The sequence below is a fragment of the Sinocyclocheilus anshuiensis genome, unplaced genomic scaffold, assembly GCF_001515605.1.
Source record: "Sinocyclocheilus anshuiensis isolate Anshui unplaced genomic scaffold, SAMN03320099.WGS_v1.1 scaffold356, whole genome shotgun sequence".
NCBI lineage: Eukaryota > Metazoa > Chordata > Actinopteri > Cypriniformes > Cyprinidae > Sinocyclocheilus > Sinocyclocheilus anshuiensis.
The window spans coordinates 1,175,321-1,188,795 of record NW_015554097.1 but is presented as its reverse complement, the minus strand read 5'-3'; the positions used below and the strand labels follow the sequence as shown (position 1 = coordinate 1,188,795).

Here is a 13,475-nt window from a genome sequence, read left to right as displayed (position 1 = left end):
GCGCGCTTGGGCCACCCGCCTATAGGCGCATATTACTAACGCGCCCTTTAAATAAATTTAAAAAATACTGCATCATTGACTTTACACCAGTCTTTAGTTGGTCAATGGCGCAATCGTTTTCAGTTGCTTCAAAATAGCAACACGCCAACAATGCACCTGAACACCTCGTTTTAGACCAGCACGCCCATGGGTGAACAGACAGGCGCAAGTGCATTTGCTATTTAAACAACGTGGCACTGGACATGAAAATGATAACTGTGTCGGACTGAAACTAGCAAAAAACAATTGCGCCGGGTGTATGATAGGGCCCTGTGTCTATTGGCAGTAGCGGCAGGCATAGCAGATCTACCAGTCCACCAAGACCAAATACATTAACATACATATACATATATATACTGGGTTGAAACAACCCAGCATTTTTTAGAGTGTAGTCTTTAGATCTTTTTTAAAGTTCAAGAGCAGTGAGTGATTGTTTTTTTTCTTTGTCCTATTTTCTTTGATCAACATTAAAAACGCAGACAACAGCAGTATTATTGGAATTCTGTGTCTATCACTTTAACACCGTGTCTACACCGCAGCAGCTTGAAGTTGTCAACACTGGATGCGACAAAGCGGCCGTTGCTTGGACTATTTCAGAAATAGAATGGGGAACCCGTTTACTTTCAAGGATTTGTCGTGTCGCACCACGCCGCATCCTGTGTAGACAATATCACTGATTATAATGGGTTCTATTGTCTTGTGACACATTGCGTCACACGCGGTTCATGTCCGGATTCTTTCTCAGCTGTCTCAACTACTTTACTAGGATACTCACAGAGACGGGCATTTTTGACAATTTTGTGTGAATTTGTCCGTTCAAGTGCAGGAAGGAAGCAGAGCTGAAGACGCGGCTTTCAGGCCGGGGTTTCGGATGTTTAAACTTCCCACTCAGCGCACAATATCACTGATTATAATGGGTTCTATTGTCTTGTGACACATTGCGTCACACGCGGTTCATGTCCGGATTCTTTCTCAGCTGTCTCAACTACTTTACTAGGATACTCACAGAGACGGGCATTTTTGACATTGTACAGAGCGTTGTTCACATTTGTTCACGTTTATGTTCTCACAACATTGTACTGTTAGAATTTATAAAAATGTTACCGGCCATCAGGCGACTGACACAGTTTCATATACCCACCAAAGCCGATTTTTACTCGCATTTGGCGCTTGGCGAGTATTTATATATATATATATATATATATATATATATACACTTATATATCTGTTCTATTCATATATCTATTCATGATTGAAAAATATATAAATCTATATACATTCTACTCAATTTAAAGCTTCGGCAATAGTATACTTTTAAGTCTCACTAATAAAGTGTAGTGTCTTGAGAACAGCTCAGCATTAAAGTTGCAGACTGAAGGAAACTGAGATATTTTCTTTCTAAATATCTCCTCTAAAAGCCTTTCTTGATCTCTGCCCATCTTTCCCAGGCAGCCTGTGCTTACTTCACAGTCCTACGTTTCCCCTCCTAACCTCCCGTGCACCCTCTTTCCCGAATCTATGAATAGTTTACATTGAGGGCTCAAGAGGAATGTGAGCTTCTACACCAGGCCTCTTTATTACATAACACTTTTACAGTCTGTGTGTGCATGAGCTGAATCGGTGAACAAACACAGGTCTGAGAGTCCTCTACCTCGGCTTGAGAATGATAAATATGTGGTTATGCAAACACACATAAAGGCTACCAATGTAATCTTACAAGTACATGTGTGGTATGAAATGCTGTCAGATGCCACTGCCAAATAAAGCAAGTGCAACAACTCTTCATAAGAAACATTTATCAAAACCCTCAGTAACAGACACACCTCTTCCATGGCACTGATGAGGTTCTGTGTGGACTTGCTGATTTCTCCCCCACCGACAGTAGCAGCACCAGTACCCTGGTACATGGAGTCTGGGCTGCCATCACCGTTCATCTCCACGGTGTAGGTTGCTTTAGCTGGCCAGAAGAGCTGATTATGCATGATGAAGTAGACGGAAAACACATACAGACCCTGAAAAAGATGAATCACAAGTTAGATGAGCTCAGCACACTGCCACAGCAGATGAATAGAGTTATTTCCTCTATTCTAGTAGTGCAGGGTGTCCATATGATCCTAGTCAACATATCTGTTACTTAAACAGTAAGTTATGCAATATTATGAATATAATTAAAGGTAAAAATATATATGCACAATATGGCACAGCCCTACTGTTTTTGAAAAGAGAAAATATATATTGTAATATATATTGTGCATTTTAGCATTGCTGGAACTATATATGTTTTATGTATCAGCATTTCGGAACATAATTATTCTATATATATATATATATATATATATACACACACACACACACACACACACACACACATGTATATATATATATATATACCTGTATATATGTTAAAAAAAAATCATAAAAGTCTCATTTAAAATTCTTTCAGGAGTAACATTTCAAGCTAAGTAAGGAAGTGACCTAAAGTGATCTAAAGTGACCTTTTGTTTGACATTCCAAATGTGTTTGTGCAAATTAAACAAAAAAACAAACATCACCAATTAATCATTTGGTCTCAAAATCCAGATTTTGTGACAGCATGACATCATTTCCCTCCCTCTGACATCATTGTCAGACCAACCGCAATTTATATTGGCCAGCAGCACCCAACCGAATATCGCTGTACACACACTTGTGCCAAATATCTCATGAACACCAGAAATGTCATAATAAATGGGACATGTGTGTGACAGACTGCATGTGAAACTAAGATGAGGGGAAAAGAGCTTTTGGAAATACAGAGAAATATAGAGAAAGTTTCTGAGGAATAGAGACAGTTAGTGAATAATGTGATATGAGTTCTTGCATTCTATTAATGATTTAAATAGTGTGGAAAATATCAGGAGAGAAGAGAATACAGATAACATATAATATATAATATATGTATTAGGGACTGGATTTACTTCCGTTGAACTTAAAATGTCTTTGAAGCTGAATTGCATCCAAACGAAAAATAACCATAATTCAGCCCTCACTGAAACCACTGTGGCTCAGCATCAGAGACAGGTAAAGAAAATAGTGGATATAAGTGCACACACATACCACTCACAAAAATAGAGTATTGATTTCAGGCCTTATTTAGACTATAAGAGGGCAGCCCTTGCTTCACTGGTCAGCTTTATTCACTGATACCTGAAAGACAAATGACACAAATGTCCAGAGGCCAGAGCAGCACGCTCAATTACTTCTGCTAGTTACATAACTGTTCTCAGTTCAGAACAGACAGGTGTGGTTTTTACTACCATCGATATAAGGGAAATGAGCTGACATGGAGCACCTTGCGGGAAATGGTGTGGAAGAAACAGAGAGAGACCACTGGTTAAAGGAATAGTCCATCTATGCACTCATCTGCATTCGTTCAAGCTTTAAAAAAAGACATAACAGAATCTTTAAAGTAACACAGAAGTATCATAAAAGTCATCGATATCATCTGTATGTCATATTCTAAGTCTACTGAATTCATACAATAACTTGTGTGAGGAACACACTTAATTTAAGTCATTATTTACAGATAAGATGGATGAAAATAAACAGAATTATTCAGAATAATCAGAATTCATTAAGAAAGACTGCATAATAATAATACAATAATAATCACGATCTCATAATAATAATAAAAAAGAAGGTCATAAAGGTTTAAAACAACATGAGGGTGTTATATTACTGAGTGAATTGCCATTTTTTTGGGTGCTATCCCTTTAAGGTTCTTTTCCAGTATTTTCTATAGGATAAGAATAAAATGTGTTGATTCTCTCTCTTCTTTTTACTCTAGAAGTAAAAAGTAAGTTGGACTTCGGGAGAGAAAACTGCCTTGTTAGCTATGCTACGTCACCTATCTGCAATAGAAAGACATGCATAATACTGTTCAACAGTTTGTGGTCAATACGATTTTTTTTTTTTAATTGGATCTAAAATAATGCTTCTATTTTAATGTATTTAAAATTTAGATTAGATTCCAGTGTCACATGATTCTTCAGAGATATTTCTAATATTCTGACTTGGTGCTCAAGTAGCATTTCTTATTATCAATGTAGTAAACATTTGTGCTGCTTAATATTTTTGTGATATTTATTTATTTATTTTTCCCAGGAAACCTGCAAACTTGACGGAATGGTAGTGTAGCAATATAAATACAGCTGCTGACTACTGAAGAATGAATACATGTCGTCATTAAATGATTAATCTGATCTGATGTTGATGTTAAATCTGATCTGAACAGTTCCATTCCATTTTTTTATTAGCACTTGGCAGTAATTCTCTTTGCATACACACAAGCAGACATATACCTTGATACCTTTTTCACCTTCTTTATTATACATCCTTACATCCTGAAATCAGCAGAGGCTAATATGAAGCTGTTTACAGGCTTCCCAATCAGACAGGAACTAGCACCATTTAAATGACAGTACTGCAGTTTAACTGCACTTATGGCAACAGCCACTGAGAAATAAAAGGACGAGCATGGAAAATTAGCATCATGGAAAAAACAGCACCCATGAAAACAGACGCTCAAGGCTTGATTATTGAAAACAGACTGAAGCGTTTGCAGGAAATAAGAGAATTGAAAAAACTGTATCAACCATATATCAACATGTCCACCGATGTCTGTACTGGCCTTCCACATGTTTTGTTGTAGGCACTGCTGACATTTCTATGTTGGAGTTTGACTCAAAGGAAGTCAAAACAAATTTAAGTGCTATTTATGCTCTTTCTAGGTGAAGGGCATCATGTCCAACCCAGTCATATTTTGACTGTCAGAAACAATAACAGCTTCTCTGACCTGCTATTAGTCAGTCTGTAATGTAGGACATGCAGCACAGAAGCAGAACAAATATGCTCAACCGTATCAACTATCAGTGATGAAATATTGAAGGCAGGAAGCAGTGATATGGATGTTTTTATCTGAGTTTCGGCTGATGGGAAGGATTGTTGGACTGTTAAAATGTTATTTGTTACTCGAACTTGGTGCAGAGAAACTGCCACAAAAGGCTATCTGAACAACAAGGCCATGTAAATTGTTGTGTTGCAAGCCATATTTTGCTTGCTACGTTTTACTATATCAATCATCTATATCTACTGCACTTCTATATGATGCTGTTGTATTTTTTTACATAAAGATAAAAAACTGAGTACGAAATAAGAGAGTACCAATAGAACATGAATCGCATAAACACCTGCATCTGTTCAAGGAACAAAAGCCTAAAAGGTGTAAAGTTCATTAACAGAAAAGGTCCATCAGCATAAAGACACATTCACATTTACCAACACTGCAAAATTTCATCAGTGATTTCATGCCAGTTGAAAAACAGACTGAACATAGTCCACCTCCACTTAAGAGCCTGGCCATTATTTTTAAGATGTTATGCAAGAGGTGCAGAGCCTTTAGAAACCAATGGGCTACAGTATCTATTTATTTGATCCATCTAGTGCAGGAAAAAAACTATACAACACATTAGCACACTGGCCAGTTTTGCAGTGATAGTGAGGTAATTGTTAGAGTAATACATCTGTATTCAGAGATAAAACAGCTGTTTGCAGGTCTTAAACTAAAGGTGAAGAGCCCACTGGGCCCTCAAATGGGAAGATTACCTGTACCGATCAATCTTCAGGATTAGGATTTATCTAATGCTTTTAATCTGTGGACCATTAAATCTAACTGAATATGATTCTAGGGGTCAGAACTTTAGGGGTCAGAACCGAGTTCAGTGACAAAACACTTTAGAGATAAGATTAGATTGCACTCATTGATAATTTAATTTAACCACAGTCACAACTTGCTCTGTTTTGTAAAAAGCGTCATCAATAACTGCATTTCCATACTAACTAAATGAATACACCACCATTCAAAAAGGTATTTGTAACATTTTTGAAAGAAGCCGCTTGTGCTCACCAAGGCTGCATTTTATTAAAGGGGACATCGGATGAAATGTTCACTTTTTTTTAGCTTTTAGCCTTTTTTTATTTTTATTTTTTGCATTTTGTTAGGTTTCTGCCGTGTCTGCCAGCTCATAAAAGCTGAAAAGAAAAAGATAACTGTGTTATCCAGTGAGCTGTTTCAATTTGCAGCCAGTTTCTATGTAGATAGCTTGCTATTTGAATAAGACCACCTCTGAGCCATATACGGAGTCCAAGACATTTCATGAAGACCCTAAAGAATCATACCAACTTGTGGAAAATGGGCATCTGATGTCCCCTTTAATTAAAAAGTAAAATAGTAAAACATTTTATTAAAAAGTATAACAGTAATATTGTGAAATATACTAGCCATTTACAATATCCATTTTTCATTCAGCTCAGCTCCAACAATGAACTGTTCCAATTATACACTTATTTTCACATAGCTATGAGAAGCTTTAAACATGGAAGTGTTCTTCTGAAAGTTCAAAAGAACAGCAACATTATAAATGTCTTCACTTTTGATCAGTTTTGACAGAAAGAAAGAAAGCAAGAAAGAAAGAAAGAAAGAAAGAAAGAAAGAAAGAAAGATGCAAGCACAAAAGTGGCCTTGATATCACAGCTTATTGATATTTATTATGTAGTGTCATTAGGTATTGACTAAAACTTACTAGCTAGTATAAACTCTACCCTAAATATATAAATACAAAGGCTTTAAAAAAGAAAGAGAGCACTTTAATAAAAGCAAAAGTTACATCATATTGTGTGTATAATCTTACCACAAAGATGTTGAAGATAACAAGGAGGATCAGCATCCACAGGTATCTGTAGGCCATGTGCAATCCAGCGCAAAGACAGACCAGAGTCACCAGAGCAAACAGATACAACATCATGGGCACCTCTGAAGAACAAACAGAAAGAAATTGAGTTTAACTTCAATTGAGTTTGCATGATCAAATAGGCCCATTTGAAAAAAGAAAAGAAAAGAAAAAGACGTTTCCTAAAGTGCAAGATGGCAACATTTGAAGTGAATATATTTCTAGAAAAATGCATGGAAGCTGACTGTGCTGTTTTATCTGTGCTGCATGCACCGGTGCCAGCAGCCATGGGTGCTGTTTTCAGTTCCAGAGTGAGCTGGCCAGGCATGCTTCAGTTTTTCCATAGTTCAGACAAGCTTTTCACATGCATCTAGAGCTCTTTGAACTGCTCTCGCTCTGGCATGAGAGCCATGTGGCCACGTTTATTGACCTGGGGCAGGAGTGCAAGATGGCTGCCAATAAAAACAAACAAACAAACAAACCAAAACAACAAAAGAAAGAGAATCAAATGAGTTGTCTTTTAAGCAGGACACAGTCCAGAGACTGTTCTGGAGCAAATGAGGGCAGCCATGGGCACAAAGTACTTGGCCCATGAGTGTTCTTCATGTGGGCAAACAATGCCTCTCAGTGCCAAGAGTCACTCAAGCATATTGGCAGAAGGACTTTAACCACACTTAGTGTTTTACTTTAACAACAGTTTTGAGTTTAACTGCTGAAACATTCATTCAGCTTGAGAAAGTTGGAAGAAAAATATGTTGCAAACCTGACATTCTAGCATCAATGTAAAATAATAATTTACTCAAAGTCATGGCATTATGAACATAAAAACTAGGGTTTTGCATTTGGATAATTTTGGGTTTGAATACTCAATAGATAAAGTACTCATGAACCCATTTATGCAAATAAGCAATGACACAATACAGCAACTACTGTTCCAGTAAAAATGATGTAACCAAAATCACAAAAAAAGGAATAAAATTGAATTGTATAAAAATGTACATTTGAAACAAAAAATTGTGAATTAAAAAAACTGTGATGGAAAAATTCTAAATTTCTGAATTAGTTTGAAAATATTATAACAAATAAATAAACAAATAAAGCAATTTTGTGTTTTCATGACCAATCATTACTGTCACCAGGGCTGTCCTTAGGGGGGTGCAACTGGTGCAACCCGCAATCGCGAACGGACCCCCCGGAACACGATCGTAAACGGACCAAGGGGGGCCCCGCTCCCTACCTCTCACCGGGCCCCCGCGTCAGCTAAGGATGGCCCTGACTGTCACCCATCCCTAATGAATCTTTTCACTTCTCGTATGTTACCTAACACCACTTATTTTGGCTCTACTAACACCTCTCGCCCACCGGCAATGCATTTGTGATTACTGTCGGTCAAAGTACACAACCAGGCAAAGCTGTGGCTGATAATTAGTGAGAGGGAGAGGCTGTCTGTGTCATTGTTTCTTTCAGCAGGCCTTATTTGCATCCACTCACCTCCTCGACCCCCTGAGCACCCTGTTTTATAATTCGTACATTTAATGAGGGAACAAACAAGTACGACTCCAGAATGGAGAACAGGCTGACTCATCCATCATGCTCTCCTTTTATAACATAAACATGGATGTGAATTTTCTTTTTTAATAAAGCCATTCGGCGGTTATTTGATTTACAACTCATGCATCCGATGGCGACCAGGAAATTTAGTGAACAAATGGAATATTCATATATTAACATATTTATTTGATGGCCACAAATGGACAATTAGAGGCTGAAATTAGACAACATATTAGTTTTATTTGTTTTAGCACATGATTTAAACATATTAGATGAAACAGCAGATGTGCAGAACCCACATCTAGGGAAAAAGAATATTCATCGGTTTAACCTCCACAACACAGCGCTTCCCTGGGAGCGCTTACCGCATCCCCGATGGTGTAAAACAATCATGCATGCACCAGCAGCCTTGTTCGGGCATGCCAGCATCTAATAAAATTAAGCCAAGCAAACACCCTGCAACTTCAAAAGAGCGATTTCAAATAATCCTCAAATTCTCCAAGCATCATTGCTGATATCCATGCATGCATGCCGAAAAACAACAAATGAGATTATAATTGGCTTTCATTAGAGTGAATGAGGGTGAAGAGAATCAGTCCAATCCAATATCGAGCTTCCTTTAGGGACAAGACTTGCTGTTTGAGAACACGGCGTCCTGTGCCTTCAGTGTCAGCGCTGTCCCAGTGAGTTTCATTCAGTGCTTCGATGTTAATATGGCTCTGATGACACCATGAGTGCAAAAATGAGAAGAGTCATAGGTCATACATGACGGACACATCTCTGGGGCGAGCCAGCAGAAGACCTGCCAGCAGAAGCAGGCAAACATTATGAAAGACTTGACAATGAAAAGTAGGCCACACATTCCTCATCTGATAGACAACACATGGCACAGAGCCGAAGTTTAACACCAGGTTAGCACAAAAATGCCATGGTCATTGCTTCCACCTGTCTAAATTTACCTGCTGTTTGTGTTTATCTTAACTATCTTACATTTACTTTAATGATGTTTTGGTTGCTATTTACATTTACAGATGCTATTGCCATAGAAACTTTGGTTAACTTTACAGTGTTCATGTTACGGTGTAACTGCATACAAGTCGAACCGTAACCAGCCAAGACAGAGAGGGAAACCTCTAAATATTACATCCTTGAAAATTACATAAAAAGTACATGAATGCACAATGGAAAGTGTAGATCCTGTAACCGGTTGCCATTTTATTTATCATTTTTATTCACCTTTTTATCTTAACTAGTTCGTTTAAATAATGAAAAATATATATTTCTAACAGTTTTATTTAAAAGTACTAATACTACATGAAATCTATCAGGTAATGAGGTTGTGAAAGCATACATAATTATTTAAAAAAATAGCAAAATGCTGTTTAAAATTGATTTAGAGTAGGTCTAGGACATGTCAATCTATTTCATGTTAATTTCCCAAATAAACATTTTATTGTTACTGTAATTAATTCTTTTTACATCTAATGTAAATCACACTGGTGCACTTTTTCATTTTTATAAATTTTACTTCCATTCAGAGTTCTTCCAAAAATAGGAATCCCCCCCATTTATTGTTCTGCATGTAAGTCACTTTGTACGCACTGTTCTCTCTCCATGTCCTTCCCTCTCTCCTCTCTCAGACTGCCTTTGCTTTCCATCTCTGTAAGCACATTCCAGCCTGTGGTCTGGGCCTGGCTGCCTCTGAAGTAGCAGGTTCCCAAACCCTGAGGAACCATTGCTCTGTTGGAATGGAACTGGCTAGAGCACTTCCTCTCTCAGTGAAAACCAGGCTCTCATGAGGCCATGGGTTAAACACAAAGTGATGTACAATACCTCTGATGTTTCCACTCATATTTCACAACTGAAGTAACTCAGAAAATAAGTTTAATTCGACTGAATTAACCTCATTGCATCAGTTTATACTAATTAAAGTAATTTCTAAGGGTTTTCTAAACAAGGTTTTCTTTAAAAGTTTTAAAATGTTCTTTGTTTGACTTTACGGCCTATTTTACATACACTAGTGTTCAAAAATACAGTAAGAACAGTAATCTTGTGAAATATTATTACAATTTAAAATAACTGATTTTATTTTTTAATGTATTTTAAAGTGTAATTTATTTCTTTGATGGCAAAGCTGAATTTCCAGCAGCCATTCCTCCAGTCTTCAGTCTCACATGATCCTTCAGAAATCATTTTAATATGCTGACTTGCTGCTCAAGAAACATTTCTCAGTATGTTACAATGTTGAAAACAGCTGTACTGCTTAATATTTTTATATATATTGTATTATTTTTTTTTTAAACTCACTGACCCCAAACTTGTATATTATCTATTAGACTTAAATACTAATCTATAACGTGAATAGAATGTGGCAAAGCAATAAACACAGTTAATGCCCTTAATGCACTACTTTCTAGCTGTGCAAGTAAAGAAAAAAAAAATCTATTAAAACCTGTCAACCAATTAGAGTCTAGATTTCTGCAATGATGATGTCAAATGCTGATAGTGGTCCAAGAGATAAATACACAACACAGGGCATGAAAAGATAAAGTGGTATCCGTTAATATATATAATGACATATATAAATGAGCAATATCGGTATCGCTCGAGTACGAGAGTGATATTGCGTTTATACAACAGTTCGACGGAACGTGTGTAATTAAACAAGAAACAACGGAGTGCCTAATAAAACCTTCTTTTGTGCGGAACTACTTCCTTCCGCCACGGATTCAAAGCTCAAGTTGACAGTTAAACATACGTCACTTTTAGAATTCGTATCAAGGGCATGTGCTGCTTCAGTTAGGTTATTAGTGAGAAATAATGCAGCAAGACGTGCATACAAATGAGAGAGAGAGAGATCGTGAAGCTAGACGTTTCTTCTTATATTAACTAACGTACTCTATGATTAGCTCAGTGAATAATAAAAATAATAACACAGACCCGGCTAGAACAAGCGGAGTGATACAAAATTGTGAAAGGGCGTTCCTGTAGCGATACCAGTACAATATCTCACGGTTCTCAACCAATCAGATTTGAGAACCAGAACGAACTGTTGTATAACAGACAATATAATGTCTGTATATAATGTATAATATAATGTCATTCTAGAAAAAAAAGAGTTTCTCTTAGGAGGGGAAGAACCTCTGCATGAGAAGGCAAGCACTGAGGACCACTGGTGGAAAAACAGCAGGGCCCAAATGTGAGACAGCACTCTGGCTCCTGTTTAAGATGCCAAAGCAGCTGTCACAACATTCAGCCGTGGTTCAACTCAGAGGATGAAAGACCTTCCTTTGTCTCCTTCTTGAGTGAGCTAACATCTGCCCGGCCAACAGCTTCAATGATAAGAAAAAAAATCACCAAGTGTTTCAACTCAAAGAGAAATGGGTGGTTGAAGAAGGGGATCTTGGTAAAGAGATGAAAGAATGAGAGAGCGGGAACAGCTGAAATCTTCCAGTAAATCTGTTGGAATACCAGAGGTGTCCAACAACTTTGAGAGAAGAAACAAACAAAGGCTTAAGATGGAAGTACTATATCAACATGCTCTCTGGAATCAAACACTTGATATTCTTTTGTGTGTGTACGTGTGCTTGTGGATGACATTTGGACATCCTGCTCCTTCCTCTGAACTGTGGGTGTGGGGAGCGTGTCTGGCCTTACGCCAGCGTTCTGACCAGACGTTCAATACAGCATGTTCTCGGAGAACTGAGACCTCTCTAGGGAAAACGAATAGTGTTTTTGCATTAAAAAAAAGAGATTGGACAGACTCTACATCAGTTCCAGCGACTATTGAAGCAGAGGTGAGATTTGCCTGTGTTTAAGAAAATTCTACATACAAAATAATTGAAAGATAAAAAAACACAGTATTTTTAAATATCGTACATCAAATCCAGCTATAAGGTGCTATGCATTACAGTAATCCATTTTATAAATCTATTCATTTTATAAAGTATTTTTCAACAGTTAAATGCGAAGTATATGTACTGCCTAAAAAGTCCATTGCTTGGCATTTTCAGCTCAGCTCAGTTTCCAAATAAGACACATGTATTTCAACTTAACGGGGCAATTTATGATGATTGTTTTCAACAAAACAAATGGATCCAGACTCTAGACTTTGGGTCAAATCCTGAGAACATTATGTAACAGTAGTATAGTGTTTGTGATATAAGAAGTTAAGCAAGGTCATAAAGATATGAGATACAGGAGGGTGAAATGCACAGTATTTAGAAGCAACTGAAATAGGATAGTGATAAACAGTGATTTAGACTCTAACACCCTGCTTTTATGACTCTACAGGCTGTAAACATTTTATGCAATTATGAATTGTGGTGAATATTATGCATGACCTAGGGACCTAGGGGTCTGCATTGCAAGTCATTACTAAACAAATGCAGAGAAAACAGTGAGTCTGAACACTGAAAGCATATTAAGTCTTCCATTTTGACTGTTTTGTTCACTAGAAAAAAAACTCAAATAGGACTGTAAAACCCAGATTAAATCTGGTTCCAAGCACAACAACATGAAAAGCTCATAAAAAGCATTTGTGAGTTCTGTCCTTTTGTTTACTATGAAAACTTGCTCCCTTAATCGGTTCCAATAAACAATTAATTTGACTTAGGACATCTTATCGTTCTCAAATAGTCTTACTTTTCTTCAAAAAGCCTTAGCAACTGGATTAACTGTTTACAAGTAAATATGCAAGATGTTTTTGGCTGGACTTTGCAGTTATATCTAATGAAAGTGTAAAATGACTAACTATTGCAACAGACCATATTTAGGTCCAGGAATGGCATTAGCATAAAAAAGCGACAACACTTTACAGTTAGGTCCTATTATTTAAGGATGGTTGACGCATTAACTAACACTGAGCAATGCATTTGTTACAATATTTCTTTATTTTTATTATTTTATTATTATTATTAATAGTATCTTTGTTAATGGCAGTTAATAAAAAAAATCTAATGTATTATTAAATGTTGAAATTTACATTAACTACGATAAATAATGCTAATGTTAACTTATTGTAAAGTTTTACAAAAAATAAAAATAATACAAAATAATGAACTGTATTCATAATGTATTCCTCAAAAGCTGTTGCAGTCATACTCCATCACATAAACA

The 13,475-nt window shown here is 36.8% G+C and overlaps 1 protein-coding gene across 1 annotated transcript in view; it reads right to left on the bottom strand.

Annotated features, from left to right (window-relative positions):
• Positions 1-13,475, bottom strand: part of LOC107669515 (G-protein coupled receptor 98-like) — a 142,545-nt gene that overhangs the window by 3,983 nt on the left and 125,087 nt on the right. Inside the window, 2 exon segments of the mRNA XM_016461784.1 lie at positions 1,863-2,051; positions 6,768-6,889. Of these exon segments, the coding sequence (XP_016317270.1) occupies positions 1,863-2,051; positions 6,768-6,889 (311 nt within the window).